This window comes from Prionailurus bengalensis, chromosome A2 (genome assembly GCF_016509475.1).
Source record: "Prionailurus bengalensis isolate Pbe53 chromosome A2, Fcat_Pben_1.1_paternal_pri, whole genome shotgun sequence".
Lineage (NCBI taxonomy): Eukaryota > Metazoa > Chordata > Mammalia > Carnivora > Felidae > Prionailurus > Prionailurus bengalensis.
The window spans coordinates 12848908-12871062 of NC_057348.1; the positions used below are offsets into that span (position 1 = coordinate 12848908).

Below are 22155 nucleotides of genomic sequence, written 5' to 3' on the forward strand. Positions count from 1 at the left end.
TGGCTCAGCCGGTCAAGCATCTGACTTCGGCTGGGATCGTGATCTGGCAGTTCGTGAGTTCAAGCCCCCTGCGTCGGGCTCCTGGCTGATAGTGCGGAGCCTGCTTGGGATTCTCTCTCTCTCCTTCTCTCTCTGTCCTCCCCCCACTTGTGCTTCCTCTCTCTCTCTCTCTCTCTCTCTCTCAAAATAAATAAATAAACTTAAAAAAAAAATAAAAGGAATACTCTTTCCATCTCCCAGCTCCCAGCTGACCTCTAGGGCCCCCCACATAGCCCATGCAGAGTATGGACGAGCATCTGGGGAATATACAACCCCCGTGTTCATTTTCCTTGGTCACCTCGTAAAGCCTTTGTCCAGAGCTGAGGTAGATTTTTCACCCGGAGACCCCAGAGAGCCCGAAGAAACCACATGAACTCTCCCTGAGGTTCAGGAGTTGCAGCTGTTGGTATGCTTGCTACCCAAGCACTGCTGACCTGATGCATGCCCTGGGCATGTGGACCGACAACTGGCTTCTCATCCTTTGGTCTCAGAAGGTCCCAGCCTGGGAAAGGCAGTGTATGGTAAACAGCAGACAGCACTGGTCTTACTACAAGGGTGCAAACCCACGCTGCTTTCTGGGGTCAGGGATCCCTCATGCAAAAATCACATGGATCTCAGAAGTGGGTATCCAGGGCTGTTCCCAAAACAGGATCCCACAGCTCAGGCCTAGAGGCCGACGAATCTAGAACCCTGGGTCAGTAATTCTGCAAGTTCATTTCCTAGCCCGTGTCTCCAGCACAGGGACTACATTTCTCTCGACAGAAGGTAATATCCCAGGATGACTTTAGTCAGAGGCCCACACTCCCGAGAACTGCTTGAAACTCTGCAACTCGGAGACTCTGAACTTGGCCCTTAGAAGGCAGGGTCTCTAATTTCGGGCCAGGTCGAGCTTTGTGGTGGCGGAGGACCTGGGTGTGGCAAAATGTTGAGCAGCATCCCTGGCCTCCACTCAGTAGATTCCAGAAGCATTGCCTCCCCTAGACGCCAAGCAAAAATGCCCCTGGGATTGCCAAACGACCACCAGGGAAACAACCCCCTCCCCTCCCCCCACCCCGCCCAACCTGGCTGAAAACCTCTGTGTTTAAGGGATGCCCGCTTTGAAAGATCAGGACAAAAATTTGCTGGATTCCAATTTCACAGGGTCCAGGGGCACCCGCACAGTGTGGTGTCTTACTTCTCAAACTGTGATCCCAAAGGAGCTGTGGCTGGAAGTGACACTACCCCCCAGCCCCACTATTGGCCTATTTTCTGGACTAAACAAGCACTGCTTGAACAAGCCACCTCATGAAGTCCGAGGCCCGCCTAAACGGCTGAACTTGGGCAGCTCCAGGCAGCCCCCCTGAACCCACGGCCTTGCAGGTCTGGAAATACTCCCGAGGACGCCAGTTCATGGGGGATTCTCCTTAGCAGCTAGTTAATTCACCTCCTCACTGTGTCAACTCACCAGAAGCTCTGTAGGCAAACTTCAAGAAAAATGTGGAAGCAAAACAAACACTTCCTCCCCACCACCACGCCCTCCCAAGGAAAACGGAATGGTAGGTCTCTCCTATTTCCCAGCCAAGACACGCACCTCTTACCTTCATGCCACGGGCAACTTGAAATCGCCACCCAAGACGACAGCCCCGGTCACGCCAAGGGGGCGAGCTGGGGAGGAGGCGCTGGCCTCGCAGCCCTAGCTCTGGGGACTCCCTGTACTTGGATGTGGCCCCCTCAAGAAGGCTCAGGGGGACCCCTTCCCAGCCCGACCCCTGGAAGTCAAGGGACAAGGTCCCGCCCAGGGCGGAGGCTGTGTAGCCTTGGACAGGTCGCTGCACCTCTCTGAGCCAGTCCCCGGGACCCCCTCCCCGAGAAGACAGCCAGCCTCCTCAGTCGCGCGGGGCAACTCACGGGGCCTGGGGTGCGGCGCACACTCCGTCCCGCGGCGACAGCAGCAGAAGCCGGAGCCACAACAGCGGGCCGAGCAGGGCGCCCCACATTTTTCGGCTCCGCGGGGGCGCCGCGCCCAGGGAGGGGGCCGGGTCGGGGCTGGGCCAGGGCCGGGGTCCGAGCGCCGCGGTGCCCCCTGCGCCGCCGGGGGCCCTTTGTTCGCAGCCCCCGCGCCGTGCGCACGGCGCCATGCGCCCCGCTCCGCGCCGGGCCAAGCTGGGGCAGCCCCGGACCAGCCCCCTCCCGGGACCCGCCTCGTCCACGGGCCCGCCCCGCCCCCGCCAGGGTCCGCCCCGCCCCTCGCGCCCCCTCCCGGCCCCGCCCCGCGCCTTTCCCCGGACTCGGCCCCTCCACCCACTCGCCCCCACCCACTCCTGGACCAGCCCCGCCCCCTGCCCGGACCCCTGCGCGGATCCCCCCCATACCCTGCCCACGCCCTCCCCGCTCCTCGGACCCGACTGACCCCCTGTTCCCCCTACACCCCGCCCCCTCCCTGCCCGGCCTCCCGACCCGCCCCCTTTCCGGACCCTGACCCGCCCCCGCTCCCTTCCGGGGACTCACCCTCTCCAAGGACTCTCTCCGGTCTCGCCCCGCCCCTTGCCCAGGCTTGACCCCACCCTGGACTCACCCCCGGCCAGGCCCAACCCAAGCCCACCCCCTTCCTCGGACCCGAGCTGTCCTTAGCCCCCAACTTCCCTTCGCGCGGGTCGTTATCCTCCTGGAACCCGCCTCCTCCCGGGACTGCCACCCGGCCTCCTCCGCCTCCTCGGCCTCATCCCCAGCCGCCCCCGCATGGCCCCCACCGCGGACTCGCCCCGCCCCTACCACCCCCGAGGTGGCTGCTTCTCCGAGGCGCCTTCACTCCCCAGCCCCGCAGGGCGCCCACCCGAGCCTGAGCCGGCGACCTTGTGCAGTGCACGCGGCCTCAGGAGTGGAGCTCTTTGGGGAAACAGGCTGGCAAAGGACTATCTTACCAGATGTGCAGCTGCCCGCCCCCCCCTCCCCCCCCCCCCCCGCCCCGGGCTCCGGCTGCCGGTCATTTTTACCCTCTCCCCACCCCTGCCGCTCTCCACAAATCCCCACAGCCAAGGCCCTCCCTCGCTGGGCCTGCCTTTCCCCTCTGGCCTACAGCGAAGTTGGGCCGGCACCCCTTACTGGCTGGGGGCAAGGTGCCCGTCCTGCCCCTCAGAGTGTCCCCACCTGAGCAATGGCCTCATTGTCATAGGTTGGGGGGGGCACCTCCTCTCTGTGTCATGTCCAAGTCCTGCTCCCTCCTTCCAGCACCTTCAGCCAGCACCACTGACCCCTCTAGGAGGATTACTCCAGCTCCCAGGGCCCTCTAAAAGTCTAATGCTGACCCCACTTCCCTCCTGCCCCAACTCTTGGGGGCTCCCTGTTCATTGAGACCAAGTCCAAACTCCAGGCTGCCCTGATGGCTCAGCCTCACCCTGGTTCCTCAGATGCCTTGTGCCACGTGCTCAAACTCTGTTCTTCTGCCCTTTTCCTTTGGCTGCCCAGCTCCTGCTCCTTCTGGAAACTTCCTTTGAACCCCTCCTGCTCCCAGGCACAGTGGGCCCTCTAGGGTGGCCTCCCCATCAGCCCTCTCTTGGCTTTAGGCCAAGCCCTGGGCCGACAGTGGGGACACGAGGGCAGACAGGGTTTGCATTAGCAGACGTTGGAGGGGGGTCGTGCAGGAGCCTGGCTGGAAGGGGACATCAGCAGGCACAGAGGGGGCCAAGACCAGGAAGAAGAGGTGCAGGCCTCTGATCTCAGTCCACCCCGGGAACCAGGCAGGGCCTCCTAGTATAACCCTCCTAATATATGTCCTGCCCAGCTTGCCCAGCCTGCCACACCTCCTCTTGCTGGGCCATAAACCAGGTCCCCCTCTACAGCCAGGAAGCCAGCCTCCTGCCCAGCCCTTTGCTCCCTCCTCCACTGGACTCTGGCCACCCACCACCCACCACCACAACCTGCGACTGAGAAACCTGCTGTCCCCTCTGCCTGGGATGGTCTTCTGGAGTCACAGGCTGGCCCCCCTCCACCTTCAGGGTCTACTGTCCGCCCCCTTCTCTGTGTTGTAAGGACTCAGCTTGGACGTGCTGCCCTTACAGGTCCCCAAGGGCCTAACTGTGAGTTCCCTGCTCTCACCAGATATGCCCCCGCCCAACAAAAGAGGCTGCTCCCCACCTCTTCCCCTGTCAGCCAGACCGGTTACACCCCACCAGTCCCCAACCTAAGGGATCTCATCTCCTTGTCTTTCTAACAAGCCAGGCACATCCTCCCGTGGGAACCGGGGGCACCCCACCCTCCTGTTACTACGAAGTCTGCCTCCAACGTGTTCTGGCGGTTCACTCCCCTCCCAAGGGCACCCTCCCACGTGGTCTCCTGTGAGCTGGGTCCTCCCACAACCCACAACCCGGGGCTGTGAGTAGATATGACTAAGAAACTACCGTCTGTCTCACCTGACCAGCATTGGGTGTTAAGCGTTCAGTGCAGGGGATCCCTCTTTCACTAATGGGGTGAATAGGAGGCGAACAGACACCACCATGCCCCTCATCACCCAGTTTAACTCTCTCCCTGGGGCCCAACACGGGGTGGGGTGGGGGGCTGTGATCTTATTATCCCAGGAGCATTTTCTTCCCGTCTGTGTCCCCTGGGGTAATAGAAGCCCCTTTTGCTGCTGGGCACCTGGCCCTTGGCTCAAAGTGGGCGCTCAGTATAAACGTGCTGACATCCTCACTGCCCCCTCCCGCCCCCCCCCTCCCCCCCGAGCTGCAGTAGAACGCTGGAGAAGAACCAGCTGATACATTTCCAGGAAACGGTGTGAGCCCTTGTTTCACAGAGCCATTGCTAAAAATTCAGTTGTACAGACTTGCAACTAAATTCACGATATCACAACTAAGAGTGGTGAGTACTCGAAGGTTCTCACGTCTTCATTTCACTGCATCTTCCTACGCTCTGTGCTCTTGAGGACATCTCTGGCTCTTGTATCTCGCGGTGAAAAGATTCTATAATAACTACACCTCTCGTCCCACACAGCACATTGAGTGACCACCCACCGGCGGGGGTGGGCGGGGTGGGGGGGGTCCAGTCAATTCCGCTCTGAAGTTTGCTTTGAAAACACGGATTTGTTCCCACGTGGTGAATACGTGAGGGGTGGACTTGAGCATGATGTGATCCAAGGTGGTGATGCTTATGTGGGATCTTGTCCCGGGGGCAACGCTGGATGAATGCAGAAAACGGCTGACCCAGGTTGCATGGGAATAAACAACCTCCCCCCGACACACACACCCCTCAACATCTACACTCTCCCTCAGCTGTTAGGAGCTACAACCTTCCCACACCCAAGTCCACCTGTGAACCTCAGGTCCTTTCCAAAGACCAAGTACTGTATTTGCTGTAACGTTCCTATCATTCTAAGCCGTTCGACATGTGTACAATTGCCCTACTATTTTTAGTAGGTACCTATCTATTTTTTTTTTTTTCAACGTTTATTTTATTTTGGGGACAGAGAGAGACAGAGCATGAACGGGGGAGGGGCAGAGAGAGAGGGAGACACAGAATCGGACACAGGCTCCAGGCTCTGAGCCATCAGCCCAGAGCCCGACGCGGGGCTCAAACTCCCGGACCGCGAGATCGTGACCTGGCTGAAGTCGGACGCTTAACCGACTGCGCCACCCAGGCGCCCCGGTACCTATCTATTTTTAATGTGTCACCGACACAGTTGAAAAGCTGTGACCTGTCCCCGTTTCCCCATAAGCGCTGTGGTTGGTGCAAATTTGCAGAGCGTGGTCATTTTTAGGAATGTCACGTCAAGGTGGAACCGGCTAGGTTTGTCCTACCTGGAGACTGTTAAACATCTCTTAGCATGTCAGTGATGAGAGGCATAGTGGGTGGGGTTTGGGCAGACGAGGTAGATGGTCCTCTTGTTGAGAAGTATTTTGGGGGCACCTGGGTGGCCCAGTCAGTTAAGTGGCCAACTCTTGGTGTCAGCTCAGGTCACAATCTCACGGTTCATGGGACCGAGCCCCACGTCGGTTTTTGCACTGACCGTGTGGCGCCTGCTTGGGATTCTCTCTCTCCTTCTCTCTCTGCCCTTCCTCTGCTCTCTAAATAAATAAGTAAATAAATAAACAAACAAATAAATAAATAAACTTAAAAAAAAGAGAGGGTGGTGCCTGGGTAGCTCAGTCAGTTAAGCATCCAGCTTCAGCTCAGGTCACGATCTCACGGTTCATGAGTTCAAGTCCCGCATCGGGCTCTGTGCTGACAGCTCGGAGCCTGGAGCCTGCTTCGAATTCTGTGTCTCCCTCTCTCTCTGCCCCTCTCCTGCTCATGCTTTGTGTCTCAAAAATAAATAAACGTTAAAAAAAATTTTTTTAATTAAAGGAGAGAGAGAGAGAGAAGCATTTTATCCTTCCATGGGGCCAGCCAGCTCCTAGACCCTCCGAGCAGTCAGCAGTCTGAACTTGGCATGGGAAGACAGACGTGCAGACTTATCCCCCTCAGGGTATAGGGCTCCCGCACAGCATGGCAAGGACCCCAAAGCCAGAGCGGGGAACCGTGCATGCCTGTGTGCAGGAACAGCTGTGGGGCACAGCAGTGACATCACTGGGGGAACCGCTGGCCATACTAAAAAAAAGCTGAAACTGCGTGTGACCTCTGACCCCGCTGGACAGATGCCAAGGTGATCCTGCCAGGAGCTTTCACAGCAGCTTTGTCGGGGGCAGTGAATAACCAGAAGCAGCCTTCATGCTCGTCCACAGGAAGAGGGACAACCCGATGGAGGAAGGAGGTGCCACAGTCGATCCCCCCCAAAGCAGGGAAGGGAGGACGCAGGGGAAAACAGCAGCCAGGGAGAGGGTGCAGGAAGGCAACTTGCACTTCCTGCTGCCCGGGAGATAGAAGCAGGCTAGGGGGGAAGGGATTCCTGGCCCAGAGATGTGAGGACAAGGGTGCTGGCTCCACAGGGGGTCAGAGGTCTCTCCCCACTGCCAGTGTGAGCCCACTGCCAGGGCCTGGGGTCCAGAGTAGGCAGTGAGGAAGACTCCTCAGCCAGCCTCACCTGATCTCAGCAAAGAAAATGGGCAGGAGGGCTTCTTGGTTTTTCCCAAACCCCGAGGGTCCAGGGAGCCAACCTCAATATCTGTGTGTGTGTGTGTGTGTGTGTGTGTGTGTGTGTGTGTGTGTGACTGAACTAGGTAAGTGGCTTTATTGCAGAAAGCCAAGATTACAATGGACTTAAGAGTTGGGGCGCCTGGGTGGCGCAGTCGGTTAAGCGTCCGACTTCAGCCAGGTCACGATCTCGCGGTCCGGGAGTTCGAGCCCCGTGTCAGGCTCTGGGCTGATGGCTCGGAGCCTGGAGCCTGTTTCTGATTCTGTGTCTGCCTCTCTCTCTGCCCCTTCCCCGTTCATGCTCTGTCTGTCTCTGTCCCAAAAATAAATAAACGTTGAAAAAAAAAATTTTTTTTTTAATTAAAAAAAAAAAAGAGTTGGCATGGGCAGGGTGGGGGGGCCCTTCTTCTTGCCAAAGGTGGGCACAACATAGAAAAAATGCAGGTTGTATGTACTGTGTCCCCTGCTTGACTCGGCCCGTCTTCGTTTTCTCCTGTTTGGTCACCTTGGGAGTCCGCCCTCTTACTTTCCCAGCACGGGCCAGGGAACCACGGACTTTCCCAACCTCCTTCCAGGGGTCAGAGCCCCGGCTCCACACTGACCCCGGGTGGCCTCATCCTCTAGGGGGCGTACCTGCCAGGAATCCGACTTGATCTTCTGGGGCAACGCCCTCCAGTGAGGCTCCGTGAGCCTTGATGTGGGCAACCGGCTCCCGGATGGCCACCTCGAGGGTGTGTAGCTCCTGGATGTGGACAAAAACCTGCATGTCAGCGACTGAACCACGGCCACCGCAGCCACGACCACAAAGATGGAGTAGAGAACAAGGAGGAGCAAGGGTGTGCACGTCCTCACCGCCTACTGTGTGCCCCAACCTCAGCATCTTCTCGAGGACTCCCAGGTGTTTAGAAAAGACGCCCAAGAAGAGCGCATGGGAGACGCTGCTCAGAAGCAAGGTGCAAAGGCTGCTGGGACCCTCCTTGGAGCAGCACTTTTACAGATCAGGAAACATCCAGGCTGAGATCTACCCGGTTCTCTCCCTGCTGCCCATGGAGAGAAGTGAGCATTCACCCACCCCGGCAACAACCAAAATGTCTGGGCGGGGTGCATGTGCGCACATGTACACGTCACACGTGCGTCCCGGGCCAGGCAGGGGCATGGGAGGAAGAACACTGTATGAGTTTCTGCATGAGTGGCTCCTGTAACAAATCGCCGTAAACGGGTGAGGTAAACAACAGTATCTTAGACAACCCACAGAATGGGAGAAAATATTTGCAAATCATATATCTGGCAAAGGATTCACATCCAGGATATATAAAGAGCACCAACAGCTCAATGACAACAAAAGGCAAACGACCCAATCAAAAAACGAGCAACGGATCTGAACAGACGTTTCTCCGAAGAAGGCGGTACAGATGGCCGACGGGCTCATGAAAAGGGGCTCAACATCACTAAGCGTCAGGGGAACTGCAGATTAAAACCACAATGAGGTGGGGCGCCTGGGTGGCGCAGTCGGTTAAGCGTCCGACTTCAGCCAGGTCACGATCTCGCGGTCCGTGAGTTCGAGCCCCGCGTCGGGCTCTGGGCTGATGGCTCAGAGCCTGGAGCCTGTTTCCCATTCTGTGTCTCCCTCTCTCTCTGCCCCTCCCCCGTTCATGCTCTGTCTCTCTCTGTCCCAAAAATAAATAAATGTTGAAAAAAAAAAGTTTAATAAAAAATTAATTAATTAATTAATTAATCAATTAAAAAAAAAACCACAATGAGGTGCCATCTCACACCTCTTACAACGTTGTTGCGAGTTTTTTAAATAGACCATAACGAGTTTTGGGGAGGAGGTGGAAAAGTTGGTGCAGGGCTGGTGGGAATGTGAAATGGTGCAGCCACTATGGAAAACAGTTTGGTGGTCCCTTGAAAGCTAAACGTAGAATTACCATATGAGCCAGCAACTCCGTGTTGGGGTATATACACAAAAGACAGAGAGATTTTAGGTAAGCATGGGGCTAAATAACAATGGTCTCAGCAGAGAAAAGGCATGAATTAGGTGCAGGGTTGCCAGAGTTAGCAAATAAAAATATATTTAAATTTGAATCTCAGATAAATGACAAAAAAAAAATTGGATGTGTGTATAAGTATATCCAATGCAATATTTGGGATGTACTTACACTAAAAATTAACATATTTGTCCCTTAGATAGGATTTACATTTTTTTAATTTATTTTTTTATTTGAGAGAGAGAGAGAGAGCGAGTATGAGTAGGGGAGAGAGGCAAAGGGAGAGAGAGAATGTTTTTTTTTTAATTTTTTTAATGTTTATTTATTTTTGACAGAGAGAGAGAGAGACAGAGCACAAGCGGGGGAGGAGCAGAGAGAGAGAGACACAGAATCCGAAACAGGCTCCAGGCTCTGAGCTGTCAGCACAGAGCCCGATGCAGGGCTCGAACTCACAAACTGTGAGATCATGACCTGAGCTAAAGCCAGACGCTCAACCGACTGAGCCACCGGCGCCGAGAGAGAGAGAGAGAGAGAGAGAGAGAGAGAGAGAGAGAAACTAAAGCAGGCTCTATGCTCAGCATGGAGCCTGACATGGGGTTTGATCCCAAGACCCTGGGATCATGACCTGAGCTGAAATCAAGGGTCAGATGCTCAACCACTGAGCCATCCAGGCGCCCCTGTAAGATTCACATTTGACAGGGTGTCTGTCCTGTGCTTTGTTTGACAACGCTAACGGGGAGGGACAGAGAGTAAGGTGTTCATTATCATCTTTTTAATAACCTCAACCAAAGAAGGAAATGATTCTTTCAAAAGTTAAACACAGAGTTTGCAAAGGACCCCGCAACTCCACCCCTAGGCTTGTGCCCAAAGATTTGAAAGCAAGTGTTCAAACAGATTGAACACACGTGTTCACAACAGCACTAGGCACAATCGCCAAAAGGCAGAAGCGGCGGAAATGTCCATCAACACGTGAATGGATACAATGTGGTCCAACCAGCACGCAACCAACGGAATATTACTCAGCCATAAGCCGAGGGAAGCCCTGACTCGCATTACGAGGTTGCACGGACCTCGAAAACATCTCGCGGAGAGAAAGAAGCCAGGCACAAACAGACAAATAGGGTGTGATTCCATTTATATGAACTATCAAGGACAGGCCAATCCACAGCGACAGAAAGATGAGCGGTGGCCAGGGGCTGGGGCAGGGGGGTGGGGACGAGGTCTCCTTTGGGGGTGATGGAAATGTTCTAAAGGTTCTAAAGTGGGAACGGTTGCACGACTCTGTGAACATACTGGAAACCAGCGTATTGAACACTTCAAAAGCGCGAATTAGAGGGCGCCTGGCGGGCTCAGTCAGAGGAGCATCCGACTCTTGATTTGGGCTCAGGTCAGGATCCCAGGGCTGGGGGATCGAGCCCCGTGTTGGGCTCCTTGCAGGGCATGGAGCCTGCTTGAGATCTCTCTCTCTCCCTCTCTCTCTCTAAAATAAAAAATTAAATTAAATAGAAGGGTGAATTGTATGACGTATCTCAATAAAGCTGTTGCTCGAGAAACAGAAGCCTGGCTCTTCGGTGGCTGGCAGGGAGTGTTGGGCCCAATGTGGCCCCACCCAGGCCCAATGTGCCTCTTGGACATTCAACCTGTTGAATTTGCTTTGGAAATTTGGACCTAGCAAGTCCATCCTGCTCCAGATCCCTAGGCTTGGAGCAGCAACCCCGCGCACCCCCAGCGCCTCACCCCGCCCCCACCGCCCCCACGAGGCCAAAGCTTTTCTCCATGGTGTTGTTCCAGGAGTGACAGGCCCTGCTTGGCTCGCTGGGGCAATACGCTGAGATGTTCGGCGTCGCTCGAACCTGGACAGGCCGTGGGGGGCGGTGCTGGTCTGTGCCGAGCAGCAGAGCTGGCTCCAGGCCACGGTGGCCCGGCAGATACAGGGGACCACTCAGAAGTGGAAATCTCAGGGCAGGACACGGAAAGCCTGGGCACATTCTTCCACTGCCCCCCAGCACAGGGTAACCTCCGCACAGGGTACCCTGCCAGGGAGGGGCAGGCGGGTGCATTTCCTTCCCCTTGGCCTTTGCAACAGGGACAGATCTGGGCGGTGGGGGGGGGGGGGTCACACTGGAAATCTGATTGCTGGCTACTTTCAGGACTCAAGGAGGAATAAGGAGTGATTGCTAATGGGTACGGGTTTCTTTCAGGGGTGATAAAAATGTTCTATATAACTAGACAGAGGTAATAGTTGCTCAACATCTTGAAGATACAAATGAATTGTTCCCTTTGAATTTCTTTAATGTTTATTTATTTTTGAGAGAGAGAGAGAGAGAGAGAGAACATGAGCAGGAGAGGAGCAGAGAGAGAGGGAGACACAGAATCCGAAGCAGGCTCCAGGCTCTGAGCTGTCAGCACAGAGCCCGACGCAGGGCTCAAACCCACAAGCCACGAGATCATGACCTGAGCCAAAATCGGAGGCTCAACTGACTGAGCCACCCAAGTGCTGAATTGTTCCCTTTAAAATGGTTAATTTCAGGGGTTCCCGGGTGGCTCAGTCAGTTAAGTGTCCCACTTCGGCTCAGGTCATGATCTCACAGTTCATGAGTTCAAGCCCCGCGTCAGGCTCTGTGCTGACAGCTCTAGAGTCTGGAACCTCCTTCAGATTCTGTGTCTCCCTCTCTTTCTTGCCCCTCCCCTGCTTGTGCTCTCACTCTCTCTCTCAAAAATAAAGATTGCACTGTCTCACTCTCTCTCTCTCTCTCAAAAATAAGTAAAGATTAAAAATTAAAAAAAAAACAAAACCTGAAGTTGGAGATTAGACTCACTGGGACAGTATCTGACCTACAGAAAGCGCTTGATAGAAAGGAATCGCGTTCATCCAATGGAACAACACCATGAAGCAATTTGAAAAAAGAAGAAATACTGATGGGGCAGCAACGTTGATGGATCTCAATAATGTGATGCTAAGTGAAAGAAGACAAACAAAAAAGCACACATTGCACAGTTCCGCTTATAGAAAATTCTAGAAAATGCACACTAATCTAGAGTGGCCCAAAGCTGACCAGTGGCTGCTTGAGAAAGAGAGGGAGGGGCAGGCAGGACGGATTAGAACTATTGTTCTTGTTATCATGATGCAACAAGAAACCATATTTGGTTTTTGTTCTGGTTCCCAGCACAGCGCTCCTAAAACCCTTGTCCTAAGCGATGAGCGATAGAAGCATCTTTTGTACTATTTACTTTCCGTCCCCCGTTTCTGAAGTAGGAGGGTCTTTTGTTATTCACGACAAACCCTTTCAACGACACCCAACTTTCTGTGAACGGGATGACTTTTGGAACACAGCTAAGGATGGGGGCTGGCTGTCAGGGAACCAACTATGTGATTAGATTCCAAAGAGGCAGGAGGGGCTGGAAATTATCACCGATGGCCAAGGATGGCGTGAATCATGACTATGTCTTGAAGCCTCTGTGAAAACCCAAAAGTACGGGGCTCGAAGAGCTTCTGGTTTGGTGGACACGTGGAGGTGCTGGTGGGGGGCGCACCCGGGGAGGGCATGGAAACCCCATACCCCTTCCCACATCCCCTGCCCTACGCATCGCTTCCTCTGGCTGTTCCCGAGTGGCATCCTTTACAGTAAACTGGTGACAGTAAGTAAAGCGCTTTTCTGAGTTCTATGAGCAGATCTAGCAGATGATGGAATCCCCAAAGGGGGTCACTGGACCCCCCCTGATTTGTAGCCAGTCTGTCAGAAGTCCTGGAGACCCGGATTTGTAGCTGGGGTCGGAAGTGGGGGCCGTCTTGTGGGACCAAGGAAGGCTCTCACCTGTGGGGTCTGTGCGATCTCCGGGTGGTGTCAGAATTGCCCAGGGTGGGGGCGCCTGGGTGGCTCAGTGCGGTAAGTGCCCAACTCTTGATGTCAGCTCAGGTCTTGATCTCAGGGCTGCGAGTTCAAGCCCCGTGTTGGGCCTCGCACTGGGCATGAAGTCTGCTTTAAAAAAAATAATAATTATAATAATTTGCTCGGTGTGGAAAACCCACGTTCGGTGTCAGAAGTACTGTGAGTAGAGTACAGGAAGCAGAAGTTTGCTTTTAGGTCCCAAGGACCTTTTGCGGGGGGGAGGCACTGGTTGTGTTCAGGATCTCGACCGCGGTGACGGTTTCACGGGCAAGTACATATGTCAAAACTTAGCCAATCCGATACTTTACATAGATGTGTGCAGTTTATTGTGTGCTGGCTGTGCCTCAATAAATTTGTTTATAAAAACAGAAACATACATTTTTTTCTGGATTCAAGAGCTACGGCACGAGACTGGGCCACAGGGCGAGGACTTTCAGAGGAGGGAGAGGTGTCTCAGAACCCTGCCGCGTGGGATCACGGGCCTGAAGTGCGCTGTTGGACTCTGCCTGCTCTGGGTTGGGGAGAAGCCAGCAGTCCCCGGATGCTGCCCTGGCCACAGCAATGTCACAGAGCATCCTGCCGACAGGAAGGAGCTCGTGCCCACTGCAAGGAGCATGGGGAACCAAGGAGGGGTGAGTCTAGCTGCGGTGGGCCCTCTTGGGGTGCAGGAACCCAGATCTCAAGCCATCCTGGGTCCCCACCCGTGGGCTGCAGGCCCCGGCGAGGCAACGATGGGCAGACAATCCCCGGGGCCAGGCATAGCCAACCTTTCAGCTCTCAGGTCACCTGTGGGTCCCCAGGGCAGTGTCAGGGTGGTCCTGGCAGCCTGCAGCTGACCCCGGCCCACACTCTGGGAACACGCACCAGCCTCGCTACTCCAGACTTGATAGCAGAAACTTCCGGTCGGACGTCCCCAGAACCACTTCCCTGAGACCCCAACTTCTAGGTTTTCACCTCAGGGCAAAGGCTATGATCTTCAGGCCCCAGCTTGCCCATCAGCTGTCCCGTTGTCCCTAGGACAGACCCCAAACACCTCCCCCTCACCCCCGCAGGCCACCCTCAGGAGATCACTCACTGATGTGGCCTCTGCACCCACACAGCTCTTTCTTTCTTTTTTTTTTTTAATTTTTTTTAATCTTTATTTTTGTGAGAGAGAGAGAGTGAGAGAGCACAAGTGGGGGAGGAACAGAGGGAGAGGGAGACCCAGAGTCCGAAGCAGGCTCCAGGCTCCGAGCTGTCAGCACAGAGCCCGACGCGGGGCTCGAACCCACAAACCGTGAGATCATGACCTGAGTTGAAGTCAGATGCTTAGCCAACTGAGCCACCCAGGCGCCCCATTTTTTTTTTCCACACAGCTCTTTCTGGTCTCATAGGTCCTGTCCAGGTGCGTCGACATTGTGAAGCCCCGCCCGGGGGGTCCCTCAGCTGAGTGCCTGTGACTCCAAATGAACCCCCACCTCCCCGGGAGCCCGTGCACCGATGGAAAGAGTGATCCTGGGATGCGTATGCCTGTGCTGGGAGGAGGGTAGAGGCACCATCTACAGCCCTTCTTCACCGCCAGAGCCCTGGGCAGGGCAGGGAGTCAGACACCCCCAGGCTTTTATGTCCCTTGGGCTGCCACCACGGCCCAACCACTCATTCTTGGAGGCCCCAGTGAGATGAGAGCAGGGACCAGCCTCAGACGGTACTCCGGCCAGCTCTGAGGTCTGGCGGGTGAGAAAACTGACGGCCAGACAATTCACCCCCAAAATGGGCGCCCTGGCTGGTTCTGCCTTCTGGGCAAACAGGCTGGAAATAAAAGCGCCACAGTAAACGCCCTGGCCCGTCTCAGCTCCGCCGGCCACTTCTGTCCTGGGGAAGATGCCAGCTCGGTGCCAGGAATGTTCCGGACACACCCTGGGCCAGGAGGCAACTGGCTGTAAGCATCCTCTGCTCCCTGTGGGGACTCACCCAGCCCTGCAGGACATTGGGTCTGCAGGGGACAGAGCCCAAGACAGCCACCGGGCCAATGGCATGTCTGGCCCAGTTGAGGTAGGCAGGGACAAGACCCCCTGGGTCAGGTGGGCAGGTGCAGTCAGCCCTCGGGTGAGGCGAGCGCGTCTTCTTCTCCTCCTCTCACCAAGCATCCAAGGTCACCACCCACTAGGCCAGTGAACCAGGTACTTAAAGATGGAACCAGACTGGCCCAGCCCTTGAGGGTCCACAACGTTTAGGGAAATCAGTTCTAAACAGGCGAGTTCCAGAACCTCTGACAGCAGAACTCACCTCACAGGGCACCAGTGGGGACCAGAACTGAGGGTGGAAGGTCAGCTCTATGTCCAGGATGTATTCATGGTCCATAAAGGGCACCTGTTTCCCATAGTGCAGGTGGGGGGCCTCCTGGGTGTGACACAGGGGCCAGGTGGCCTGGGAGTGGGAGGAAGCAGCTCCCAGGGGCCGGTTTGCAGGAGGAGATGTTTCCATGCAAAGCTGCCAAGGCTGCTTCGCTGTCCTGGCCCCCCAGGCCCATGTCCCACCCCATCCTGGGTCCTCAGCCCCTGCTGCCCTGTGAGCCGGGGGGTGTCATTCCTACCTCCCTAGCGTCACCTGCCTTGTCTCCAATGGACTTCAGCTCTAGGGGGCAGACTCCAGGCCTCACCACCCTTTACCTCTTCCATGGGACTCTTTCCATTCCTTTCTTTTTGTTTTTTTTTTTAACAGTTTATCAAGATATACTTCTCGGGGCGCCTGGGTGGCTCGTCAGTTAAGCCTCCACCTTTGGCTCAGGTCATGATCTCATGATCTGTGAGTTCAAGCCCTGTGTCGGGCTCCGTGCTGACAGCTCAGAGCCTGGAGCCTGCTTTGAGTTCTGTGTCTCCCCCTCTCTCTGCCCCTCCCCTGCTCACGCTCTGCCTCTCTCTCTTAAAAATAAACATTAAAAAAAAAAAAAGATATACTTCCCATAAAGTTCACCCATTTCAAATGTACAATTCAATAGTTTTTTAGTATATTGACAGAGTTGTGCTGTCACCATAACCTAATTCTAGAATATTTTCATCACTCCGAAAGGAGAGCTGGTTCCCATGAGCAGTCACCATCCATCCCCCACCCCACCCCCAGTCCCTGGCAACCACTAATCTGCCTTCTGTCTCTATGGATTTGGGTCTTCTGGACGTTTCATGTCAATGGGATCACACATCATGTGGGATTTGGGGACTGGCCTCCCTCACTCAGCACAATGTTTCAAGGTTCATTCCTGAGGCCCTCTTCACAGCTTATCAAACCAGTGGAGAGAGACGACAGTGGTTCTGCTGAGAATAAGAAAGGGCCCCAAAGTCCCAAAGACGGCAGCAACAGTGAAACCACCAATAACAGTAACCGTTGGCCTTTATGGAGTGAGCACCATGTAGCAGGAATGAATCATGTCATTTTTTTTTTCATAACCACCTTCAGCAAGGACGACTATTGTCCCCAGTCCTCAGACAAGGGGGCTGCATTCCAGAAGCACTGGCTGCCCAGTTAGAGCCCGGATCTCACAGCACCCCGCCCCCCTCGCACACACCCTCCAGCCACACTCTGCCCTTCTGCCACTGGCCTTGCCCTCTCTGCTTGGAACACTGTTCCCAGCAGCCTCTGCATGGCTGGTTCTATCCTCGTGGGGGGATGGGAGGCTGGCAGCTCCCCTGTACCTGTGGGAGTTCCTCAAAATGGCAGACTTGGGACTTGGCCCCAACTTAAATGTTCTAAAGAAAGAAAGAGAGGAAGGAAGGAAGGAAGGAAGGAAGGAAGGAAGGAAGGAAGGAAAAGGGAAAGAAAGAAAGAAAGAAAGAAAGAAAGAAAGAAAGAAAGAAAGAAAAGGGAAGGAGGAAGGAAGGAAGAAAAAAAGAAAAAGAAAGAAAGAACAAAAGAAAGAAGAAGGGAAGAAGGAGAAAGAAAGAAAGAAAGAAAGAAAGAAAGAAAGAAAGAAAGAAAAGGGAAGGAGGAAGGAAGGAAGGAAGGAAGGGAGGGAGGGAGGAAAACACAAAAGAAAGCAAGGGGCTGTTTTTCAGTCTGATGCACTAATCTGTGAGGATCTCAAAGAAATGTTAAAGCCTCTGTTGGTATTAGTGCTCCAACTACATTTTGCACCTCATACACAAAGTAAGCCATCCCCCGATTGTTTGCTACACTAGGAGCGTATAACTGAGCCCAATTTAAGTCTACAATACTTCCACTAAGAAAGAGATCCTTTATTTACCATTAATAATCCGCAAATGATCTGTTTTATAATAGCCACGATTATTTCATTCGCCATTTTGAAAGCTTGGTCAGTAAAAAGTTGGGTGCTGTTAGAATTGGGGAATCTTTTCTTTTTAATTTTTTTTAATTTTTTTTTTTTATTTCTGAGACAGAGAGAGACAGAGCATGATCGGGGGAAGGGCAGAGAGAGAGGGAGACACAGAATCCGAAGCAGGTTCCGGGCTCTGAGCTGCCAGCACAGAGCCCGACGCGGGGCTCGAACTCACAAACCGTGAGATCGTGACCTGAGCCGAAGTTGGTTGCTCAACCGACTGAGCCACCCAGGCGCCCCAGAATTGGGGAATCTTGAGCTTGGCCTCTGTAGTGAGCTGAAGTCCATCCCCCCGCCCCCCTCCCCCCCGCAACCTCCCCAAATGATGTCCGAGTCCTAATCCGGACTCTGGAACCGGAGAATGCGGCCTCCATTGGAGTTAGGGTCTTCAGGCTCCAGTGCTCACATCTTACCCGGATGCCTCGTTATCAAAGGAGACACAAGGAGACGTGAGATGCCAAGACATTCAAGGGGGTGAAGACGAGCTACGGGGAACAGCTCAGAACAAGGCCGGGCAGCACCCCAAACTCCCTCCAGCCACCAGGACACAGGCGTTGAGATAGGAAAGCGCATAAAGCCTTGTCTCTCTCTGCGAGGGATACCTGTCGTGTCACACGTCTTTTTGCCTAACGTGTCTCCGAAACTCCATAAGAACATGTCTCGTTTGCAGAGTAACTGCAAAGCGCTTTGGCTGGGCCACTGGTCAGGTCCCCCTTGGAACTCCACTTATCTGCCTTCACCTGTTCATCCCTGATGCCCGATCCGCGGACAGGACAGACTAGGATGTTGATCCTAATGGCCTGGTGTCCCCAGGCCTCTCGCAGCCGCTCGGGGAGGCTGGGGCGGATGGGATGCTGCTGTGTGAGCGCGCGAATCGCTGGCCTGTGGCCAGGGCAGCCCGGGACCCGGAGCCCAGAAGCTTTTAGGTCTCCGGGGAAAAGTGTGGTGCCGACAGGAAAATATTTGTTTGCTTTGTAAGCGGAGCTAGCCCTCTACGGAAGGGACTGAGGAGACAAGAAAGGTGGAAGCCCGTGTGGTCACGAGGTTGGCGAGGCTCCCGACTCGGCTTCGCCAGGCAGCACGGGGGGGAGGCGCGGTCCTAGGGGGCTCTGCACAGAGGTGATGGACGTGACCCGCGACCCTCTCGCTTTCTGAAATCATCAAACATCTGCTGAGTGAGCTGTTTGGGAACGGGTCCCAGGCCGGTCGTGGAGGGAGCAGAGCCAGGGGTGGGGGTAGGGCGGGGGGGAGGGGGGGTGGCGGGGGTGGAGGCGGATAAGCCCCAGGGCCCTTTTCATCAGGAACACACATGAGTCATTTTTCATCAGTCAAAAAGAGGGAAAAAGACCAAATGCAGTTAATGAACGCTCGCATACCAAGCTGTGACCGGACGGGGCAACAGCGAAACCTTGGAGGGACCTTAAATGCCCATCAGGAGGGGAGAAGGACTAAGTAAACAAGGTCGCGTCCACCCGACAAGATAGCAGGTAGCTGATATAAAGAGCAAAGAGGAGCCAGATATGCTGACACAGAAAGATACAGGACAGATTGTTCAGTGAAAGAACAACTTGCCGAACAATCTGTGCCAGCTGTACAGCTGACCTTGAACAATACGCATTTCACGTGGGCGGGTCCACTTAAGACACACGGTTGTTTCGATACAGTACAGGACTGTAAATGTGTTTTCTCCTCCTTATGATTTTCTTTTTTTTTTTTCTTAATTTTTTTTTTTAACGTTTATTCATTTTGGAGAGACAGAGAGAGACAGAGGGTGAGCGGGGAAGGGGCAGGGAGAGAGGGAGACACAGAATCCGAAGCAGGCTCCAGGCTCCGAGCTGTCAGCACAGAGCCCGACATGGGGCTTGAACTCCCAGACCGTGAGATCATGACCTGAGCTGAAGTCGGACGCCCAACCGACTGAGCCACCCAGGCGCCCCCATCCTCTTTATGATTTTCTTACTAAGATCTTCTTTTCTCTAGATTGCTCTATCGTAAGAATACAGAATAGAATACATGTGACATATGAGGTGTAGGTTAATTGACTATGTGTGCTATTGGTAAGGCTTCTGGTCACCAGTGGGGTATTAGCAGCTAAGTCTTGGGGAAGTCGGATGTTATCTGTAGATTTCTGACCGTGGGCTAAGGGGGATGGTGGGGGGAGGGAGTGTCAGCCGCCCTACCCCCCTCGTTGTTCGAGGATCGACTGTATCTGCTTCCCATGGCTGTTGTAACAAATTGCCGTGAACCTGGCGGCTGGAACAACACGAACGTATCCCCTTACGGTCTGGAGGCCGGAAGTCTGCAGTCAGCGGCATCAGGCTACGGTCAAGGTGTCGACAAGGCTGGCTCTTTCTGGGGCCTCCAGGGGAGAATTCGTGTCCTTGCCTTCCCTGGCATCTGGATGGAAATAGAAGCAGTGTGACCTGAGTTTCAGGCTCGTGGCCCCTTCCTGCATTACTCTAACTTCTTGCTTCTGTGGCCTCATCGCCTATGCTGTGTGAGACTGTCCTCTGCTTCCCTCTCATAAGGACACGTGGGGGCGGGGGCGCCTGGGTGGCTCAGTCGGTTAAGCGTCCAACTCTTGATTTCAGCCCAGGACATGATCTCGTGGTTCGTGAGATGGAGCCACGTGTGGGGCTCTGTGCTGACAACACGGAGCCTGCTTGGGATTCTCTCTCTCTCTCTCTCTCAAAAATAAACTTAAAAAAAAATTTTAAATACTTTATAAATGCTAAAAAGTGCTAAGCTTTCAGTGAGTTGTAATCACTGATCACAGATCACCGTAACAAACACAACGATAACGAACAGGTTCGAAATATCACGAGAACTACCAAAATATGACAGACAGATACAAAATGAGCAAACACTGTTAGAAAAACGGTGCTGATAGACTTGCTTAATGCAAGGTTGCCGTTGCCACAAACCTTGAGTTTGTGAAAAACATGTCATCTGCACAGCGGCATAAGCGAGGCGCAGTAAAGTGAGGGATAGCCCGTACAGGAAGTTCACGGCTCAACCCCGTCGGAGAAGGAAAGCGTCCATAAGCAGTGTGTAAATGAATTAGAGTAGCTGTGTGCCAATGAAACTTTATTTACAAAACCAGGCTGCAGGTCCGCTTTGGCCTGGGGGCTCTAGTTTGCCAATTCCTGGCCATCCCGCACAATTTGAGGATAATAATTTGAGGATAATAATTTGAGGATAATAATTTGAGGATAATAATTCCATTTTTGTACGGAAACTGAAGAACGGGACAAAAACTGTGGGCAGCAGCTCCCTGCTGCCTCTGAGGCAGTCATGCTGCCTCTATCTTTAAAGAGTTTCCAGAATGTGACCATTTCTCCTCACCTCTGCTGTCCTGCCCCGGGTGAGCCCCATCATCACCTGCCTAGATGACGCAGCCCCCACAGGTCTCCCAGTCCCCGTCCTGGCAAACAGATGGCAGAATACCCACTCCTCTGCTCCAAAACTCCCGAAGGCTCCTCCTCCCACCCAGGCGCTCTTGCCTCAGGGCCTTTGCACTGGCTGCTCTCGCTGCCTGGAACACACGTCAGCTGGATGCCTTCGTGGCAAACCTCCTCACCCTCTTCTTGGTAAGATGTACGGTTGCTGCTCTCACACCCCGGTGTCCTCACCTTCACAGCTTTCTCAGCTCTGTTCCTTGTTCACAGAACTACCATCTGATGTAACAGATAACTTATTTACCGTGTTTACCGTGTGTTGTCTAGCTCCCTTCACTACAGGGTAAGCCCCACGAGGCAGGGATCTTTGGGCGATCTTTCTTTGCACATGAATACCTTTCGGTTGAATAACAAGCGTGTACCCGTGGAAAGATACATACGCAGGGGGCTCCGGGGTGGCTCAGTCGGTTGAGCGTCTGACTCTCGATTTTGGCTCGTGTCATGACCCCTGGGTCGTGGAATTGAGCCCGCCTACTTAAAACACACGCTCTCTCTCTCCCCCTCTGTCACTCTCCCCTGCACACACTCTCCCGCTCTCTAAAAAAATAAAAATAGATACATACACGTATCGGAAAGGATCCACACCAAACCCTCAGAGAAAACTAGAGAGACCCTCTTGATCTCACGTACTTTTTGCAACAAGCATATCCGCTGTTCTAATACAAATTAAAACACAGGGATGTTTCTCAAAGGCACAAAATATTTTCTAAGGGCCCAGAACCAACAGAAAATCTTTATAGGGGAGAAATAGTTGTTTGGGAGGTGCATTTCAGTTAGAAAAAAAAGAACAGGATTTCTGGGAACGTGAAAAATGGGCAAAATAGCTGGGACCTCTTCGAAATCTGCTTTTGGTGTTGGAAGTCACGTGATGAGGAAGCCATGTGTTAAAATGCCCTGGGGGCGCCTGACTGGCTCAGTCAGAAAAGCACGCAGCTCTTGATCTCGGCGTTGTGAGTTCAAGCCCCATGTTGGGTGTAGAGATGACTTAAATAAATAAATATATTTTTAAAAAATGTCCTGACTGAGCAAACTGGCCAACCTCAGCAGGGGAAGTGGGGCGGGGGTGGGGGTCGGAATGAGTGTTTCTGTGTGTGGGGACCCCTTGTCTGGGGCAGGCCCTGGGCTGGAGGGTGCCATCTGAGGTCTGGGTCGCACCTCGGATGGGAAGCGGCACCTGCAAGGTCAGCCGCTTCAGGAGCCCTCGGCTTCTACTGCGATGTGAGTGTCCTGGACTACTGAATAAAGCACCGTAAACTGGGGGGCATAAAACAATAGGAATTTTGGGGCGCCTGGGTGGCTCCGCCAGTTGAGTGTCCGACTTTAGCTCAGGTCATGATCTCATGGCTCATGAGTTCGAGCCCCGCGTCGGGCTCCGGGCTGACAGCTCAGAGCCTGGAGCCTGCTTCAGATTCTGTGTCTCCCTGTCTCTC

General features: G+C 54.0%; 1 protein-coding gene and 1 pseudogene across 5 annotated transcripts in view; both read right to left on the reverse strand.

Moving 5' to 3' along the window:
• The window catches only part of CPAMD8 (C3 and PZP like alpha-2-macroglobulin domain containing 8), an 83804-nt gene extending 81639 nt beyond the window's left edge, over positions 1 to 2165 (reverse strand). For 3 of the 5 annotated variants that reach the window (XR_006298296.1, XR_006298294.1, XM_043586915.1), the window contains exon 1: positions 1927 to 2163. Coding sequence is in view for 1 of the 5 variants with exons in the window: in XM_043586915.1 (XP_043442850.1) it covers positions 1927 to 2156 (230 nt within the window). In the remaining 4 variants the exon portion in view is untranslated. Of the gene's footprint in view, positions 1 to 1926 lie in introns of all 5 variants that reach the window. The other 2 variants (XR_006298295.1, XR_006298297.1) reach the window with 2 other exon arrangements.
• A 4774-nt stretch (positions 2166 to 6939) lies between these two features.
• On the reverse strand, positions 6940 to 7881 carry LOC122486590 (annotated as a pseudogene).
• Between the last annotated feature and the right edge of the window lie 14274 nt (positions 7882 to 22155).